The 6,684-nt window shown below is 37.1% G+C and overlaps 1 protein-coding gene across 2 annotated transcripts in view; it reads left to right on the top strand.

The window, feature by feature from the left end:
* The window catches only part of LOC102854869 (cysteine-rich hydrophobic domain 1 protein-like), a 227,597-nt gene that overhangs the window by 94,322 nt on the left and 126,591 nt on the right, over positions 1–6,684 (top strand). For both annotated transcript variants that reach the window (XM_006895996.1, XM_006895997.1), the window contains one exon: positions 3,270–3,425. In XM_006895996.1, the coding sequence (XP_006896058.1) occupies positions 3,270–3,425 (156 nt within the window). The remainder of the gene's footprint in view (positions 1–3,269; positions 3,426–6,684) is intronic.

Genomic DNA, 6,684 nt, shown 5'->3' with positions numbered 1-6,684 from the left:
CCCTGCTTTCAGCTAAGATCCATCTAACATCAGCTACAAGATCCCTAGTACCACTACCCCTTCCAAGCCCAGCCTGGACTTCTGGTAGTTCTCTGTTGATGTGCTGTTTCAAAGGGTAGCATGGGAAAATAAAGTGAAATATTACAATGAAATGTGCAGGGAGCTCGAGTAAAAAATAAAAGCACCAAACTCTCAGCATTTCATTAGATGAAGGATTGAAGAACAAATTCAAGCCTCGAGTTGCAATACTTAAGGATGCTTTGGGCAGAATATGAAGTGATCCAGGAAGCATTAAAAGAAGATGGAAGGAGTATACAGAGTCATTGTCCAAATGGAATTGGCAGACACAAAAGAATTTCATGAAACAATGCATGAGCAAGAGCCTTTGGTTATGAAGGAAGAAGTTCAACCTGCTCTCAAAGCATTGGCAAAACACAAAGCCCCAGAAATTGATGGCATACCAATCAACATATTTCAGCAAAAAGACACTGTCCTGGATGTGCTCATGAAGATGTGCCAAGAAGTCTGGAGGACAACCACCTGGCCAACTGATTGGAAGAGATCCAAATTTGTTCCCATTCCAAAGAAAGGTGATCTGACAGAGTACATAAATTATCAAACAGTATCATTGATATCACATGCAAGCAAGATTCTGCTGAAGATTATCCAAAAATGACTGAAACAGCACATCCACAGAGGACTATCTGAAGTGCAGGCTGGTTTTAGAAGAGGCTGTGGTACTAGGGATGTTATAGTTAATGTCACGTGCCTCTTGGCTGACAGCAGAGAGTACCAGATGAATGTCTATTTATGTTTCATTGACTATGCAAAGACATTTGACTGTGTGAATCACAACAAACTGTGACTGACTCTGAGAAGAATGGGCATTCCAGAACACTTGATTGTGATTATGTGATACTTAGACCAGGAGGCAGTTGTCAGAACAGAGCAAGGAAACACTGCATGGTTCAAAATTGGGAAGGGAGTATGCCAAGAATGTGTCCTGTTTTCCCTTCTTTTCAATCTATATGCGGAACAGATTATTCAGGAGGCTGGGCTCTATGAGGAGAAATGTGGCATCTGGATTGGAGATAGACTCATCAACAATCTGCATTATGCAGATGACACAACTCTTCTTGCTGAAATTGAGGAGGACCTGAAGTGCTTGATGCAGAAGGTCAAGAACTGCAGCCTTCAACATCAAGAAAAAAAAAGTCTCACCACTGGACCAATTGGCAGCATCATGATAGATGATGAAGAGATTGAGATTGTTAAAAGCTTCAGTTTGCTTGGCTCTACAATCAACACCCTTGATACTATCAGCCGGGAAATTAAAAGACAAATTGCATTGGGAAAGTCTGTTGTCAGAGAACTCTCCAGAGTATTGAAGAGCAACGATGTCAGTCTGGAGACTAAGGTCCCTCTGATCAGGCCATGGTCTTTGCAATTACTTGCTATGCATCAGAAAGCTGGACAATGACTAAGGATGATAGAAGGATAATTGATGCCTTTGAGCTGTGATGCTGGAGAAGAGCATTGAACATATCATCGACTGCTAGGAGAACAGACAAGGTTGTCCTAGAGAGAGTGAAGCCAAGCTGCTCCTTGGAGGCAAGGATTCAGAAGCTTTGTCTGGCATACATTGGACATGTTGCAAGGAGGTCCTTGGAGAGGGACATCAAGTTTGGGAGGGTGGAGGGACAGTGCAAGAGAGGAAGATGCTTGTTTATATGGATTGATTCAGTGATTGGGGTAATGGGGGTAGGTGTGTCAGATACAGTAAGATTGGCACAGTATAGAGCAGGTTTTAGAGCTATTGTACATAGGGTTGCTATTAGTCACAGGCAACTTGAGGGCACATAACAACAACATCTTAGGCCCCTAAATTGACGTTCCCATTGTGTCTAGAGAGGAACAAGCAACCACTTGTATGAATGGGATTTATTTTTAAATTCTTTTAGAAGTAGTAAATTTGTGTTTTAAAGAATCTGCTAACAGTCAATATTATAAGCATTTTTATGCTGAATAAGCAAAATTTCTTAATGTGATTACTAAGTATTGATTTTTTTATTAGTGTAACTTTCCCCTTCAAATAGTTACAAATGATAAAATTGATAGGGTATTATGATTATTACAGGAATTTAGAATTAAGTTTACATAGTTAAGTGCATTCGGGGCTGGAGGGCGGGGGCAGGGGTGGGGGATTGTATACCAAATAAGATGTTTATTGTTTGCTTTTCAAAGAGAGGAACAAATTGGGGGGTGGTTAGAGGAAAAAGTTCCAAAATGAATGAATAGAAATCCAAAATCTCTGTAAATGTTCATTAAAATTAATAAAATAATTTATTTTAAAAAATGATGTTGGAAATATACGCTATCCATGAATATAAAAAGCAATTCATGAATATTGAAAAGGTTTCCACTTTTCTATTTCCACCTGCAGTATGTTTTTAATTGTGTTTTGTATTTCCAGTATTACTCAACTTTTGGTCAAAGTGATTGGCAACTATAATATTACCTTAATAATGAGAATAGGTGGTAAAGGAAAGTACCTGTCAGGTATAAGTTTTATTGTTGTCATTTTCTAATCTTACTTGACTTCTGGTCTGAGTGACTTGCAAATATAAATAATATTAACTTAATGAGACTATATGATAAGTAAACTCATTCTATTAATAAGAATAGATAATAGAAAGTATCACTTTTAATGTTGCCGTTTTCTTTTTTATCATTTCAGGTTTCTAATTTTGTTTAAGTTTTTTAATCAGGCTCAGATCTTTGAACTTGGCATTATCTTGTTTAGTAAAATGCATTGTTGTTGTTGTTAGGTGCCATTGAGTATGATTCATAGTGACCCTGTGAACAACAGATCTGAACCCTGTCCTATGTAATGCCATCTTCATCATCTCTGACGTACTTGAGCCCATTGCTGCTTTCACTGTGCCACCTATCTAGCTGAGTATCTTACTCTCTTTGGCTGACCCTCCACCTTTCTTAGAGTGTGTATTATATATTTATGGGAGGATGTTGTTGTTATTGTTGTTATGTGCCATCGAGGATGGCGAAGTACATATAGATATTTTTAAATGCTTAAAGTAATTTAACTAAGTAATAGGGTCTCTATGAGTTGAACTTTTATGATCTCTTAAGTTCATGAACATATGAATTAAACTTATCAACAATGGATAAAATAAGATATTTTACTTATATTCAGAGATAATTTGTGAAAAGTTGCCCACAAACTGTTAAAGAGTATGCCATTGTTGTAGGTAGCCCCAGAAGAATTTAAGACCAGCATTGGCCGTGTGAATGCATTTTTGAAAAAGGCTCTTCCAGTCAATGTGAAATGGCTGCTTTGTGGCTGTCTCTGCTGCTGTTGCTCACTAGGTTGCAGCTTGTGGCCTGTTATTTGTCTCAACAAAAGAGTAAGTAAATATTTTGTCATGTAGTAATAATAGTAAGAGCTAGTATCCTTTTAACATATAGTATATGCCAAGAATTATTTCTAAATATTCTAAATGCCTTACATTATGATTTATTTCATTCTTACACTAATGCTATACTCATTATTTTAGATTAGATTTTATGTGTATGTGGTTTGGTTGGTTTGGGGATTTTTGTTATTGTTGTTGTTGTTGTTGCATTGGGGTGTTTTTTAATTGTTGTTTTTTTAAGACATAATGTTATTAAATAATCTGCCCTTCCTTTATTAATTACTTTGTTAATACTTAATGTGAGTTTCCATGATGTTGATGATTGTAAGTTAAATAGTTAACGTAGGAGGACAGATAAACCTCTGTCACTGAGATTTTGGGGGAAAAGTGCCCTAGGCAGCAGTCCTGGGACCTTGCTGGCTCCTCAGAGTCATTGATTTCTTGGGAAAAGCAGCCTCTCTCATCCAGGTAGCTACAAGAGAGGACAGATGTGCTACTAACATGAAGAAGAGCAAGCCTCGGATAACACTCCTGGAACTTTGCCTACCCCTGAGGAAAACTTGCCACCTTCCATCAAACGATAGGTCAGGTCAGAAAAGCAGGCCAATCACAGCTGGGCAAAGACAGAGACTCCATCTGGCTGCCCCTCCAAGATAACTAGATGAGATGCATGCCATGGGAAACAGGGAACAGAACCAGCTAGGAAGATTGCCACTGGGAAACTGAATTGTGAGCAACACTTAAAAGCTGCAATTCTATCCATAAAAACATAAAGGTAATGAACTGACAACTGCCTACACAGAAACAAAAGAAACCGATTCACATATGCCAAGAAGAACCCCACATAATGTCTAGTAAGCAGCAGTTAATTCAAATATCATAAAAAATTAAAATACATCCTGTCCTAAAATAGTAGAAAAGAATCTGAACCCAATTAATATTTCAGAGACAGGACGGCAGAAGAAATATACCAAAATGAAGCTCCTAGAAAAGGTACTAAAGAAGTTACAAATAATGGGATTAGGTGTCTCAGAGATGATGGGATTGGCTGAGGATAAGGTAAGGTTCAGAGCTATTGTACATAGGGTTGCTATGAGTTGCAGGTAATTCAACGGCACATAACAAGAAGAAAAATAAATAGCAGCAAGAAATTTAAAAAGCATTACAAGACAGATAATAGAGCCAACAAAGTACTAGAAACAACAGAAAAACATGAAAATACAATCAGAATATCAAAATCAATATTATAGAAATTTTCAACAGGGTGCAGGAACAGAAAGCAGTATAGAAAAGATGAAACAGCATCAATGAGATAGGCAACAAGAACCTCAATTAGAACATACTAGAAGAAAAAAACCAAAGACAGAAGGAATGTGAAGAAAACATTAGAATCATTTGGAATGACATCAAAGTGTACAACATATGTGTGATCGGAATTCCAGAACAGGAGAAGGAAATTGTCGAAGAGATATTAGAAGAAAACTTTCCAGGTATCATAAAAAAAAGGGAAAATACACATTCAAGAAGCTCAGTGAACTTCAAACAGATTAGACTCCAAAGGAAAAAACATCAAGACATAGTCAAATTCTCCAAAAATCTAACACAATGATAGGATACTAAAAGCAGCACGAGAAAAACAGCTACAGAAGATGACCAATTTGATCAGAAATCATATGAGCACAAAGACAGTCGGTTGGCATATATAGAAGGCTGGAAAAAAAATTGCCAGCCAAGGATCCTATATCAAGGAGAGCTGCCCATGAAATAGAAAGAAGAAATTAGGTCATTTGCTGAAAATGTAAGGAATTTAAGGAATATGTGAAAACAAAGCCAACTCGATAGCAAATACTAAGGGAAGTCCTTCAACATAGAGACAGCAAAGCAAAGTGGATGGACCAAAGTAACAAGCAACAACAGAAAAAGAAACATAACAAATACTAGAATACAGGTAAACTAAAAATGAAAGAGTGGAGAAGATATACAAAGCAAATGGCATCCATAAGAAAGGAAGAGTGATAGGAGTGACAGACACATGCTCAGAAATACATTGTCAGTTGGCTGAAAACAGCCCCAAGCCCAAAATTCTTTGTTCCAGAGTGATAAGCTCTAAGCTCCTTAAGGTAGTGTTGTTTATACATGAACAAGTAACTACTTTTGTGTGCCTTTGCACCAACCATTTTCTGTAAAACCCCAGGCTGCATAATGGTAACTACAATAAAGTTTGTAAAGTTATAGCTTGAACTTTGAAAGAAAGAAAGAAAGCAGGAGTGGCAACACTAATCTCTGAAAAAACAGACTTCTAGATGAAAACCACTGTAAGGTATAAGGAAAAGCACTGTGTAATAATCAAAGGCAGAGTAGATCAAGAGGACATAACTTTAGTTAATGTCTACACCACAAATGATAGACCTGCAATATACAGAAAACCAAGGTTAACAGAATTGAAGAAAGATATAGACAACAACACGATAGTAATAGGAGACCAGCATACCACTTTCACTGAAGGACAGGTCAATTCTCAAGAAACTCAAGACACAGAAGAACTAAATGATACAATTAGATCATTTGGCCTCATATTCAGGGTACTTTATCCAACTAAAACTCAATTAAAACTCAGTTAACTTTCCTCTCTTTACATATTAGGACACAAACCAAGCCTCAGCAAATTAAAAAAAATGAAATAATATAAATCATCTTCTCAGACCACGTCATAAGACTTAAAGCACCTTACTTGAGCACTACCAGATCATAGAAGAAATGAAATGTAAAATTAAAAAGTTCCTTGAAATGAATGAAAATACAACTTATCAAAACCTCTGAGATACAGCAAAGGCAGCCCTCAGGGGAGCAGTACATAACAATTAACAAACATATAAGAAAAAACATCTCCAGCCAATACAGAAAAGAAACAAAAAACAACAACAAACCAACCAGCTAATCCTGCAGCTTCTCTAGAAGCTTCTAAGAAAGGAAATTGTAAGGATAAGGGGTGAAATCAGTGAGATAGAAAACGGCGGGGGCGGGGGGGAGATTAAATAATCAACCAGACCAGTAGCTGGTTCTTCCAAAGGGTCAATAATATAGATAAACCATTGGCAAACTTAACAAAACCAACTCAAATAAGAAATGAAAGCAGTGACATCACAACAGAAACAACTGAAATGAAAAATATAGTAACAGAATATTATGAAAAGGAGGGGAAGGCCCTCTATGAGGTGGATTGATTCAGTGACTGGGATAATTGGGATGG

This window comes from Elephantulus edwardii, unplaced genomic scaffold (assembly GCF_000299155.1).
Source record: "Elephantulus edwardii isolate Elephantulus edwardi_28Jun2011 unplaced genomic scaffold, EleEdw1.0 scaffold00178, whole genome shotgun sequence".
In the NCBI taxonomy this organism is placed as follows: Eukaryota; Metazoa; Chordata; class Mammalia; order Macroscelidea; family Macroscelididae; genus Elephantulus; species Elephantulus edwardii.
This window is presented reverse-complemented; position numbering and strand designations above follow the sequence as displayed.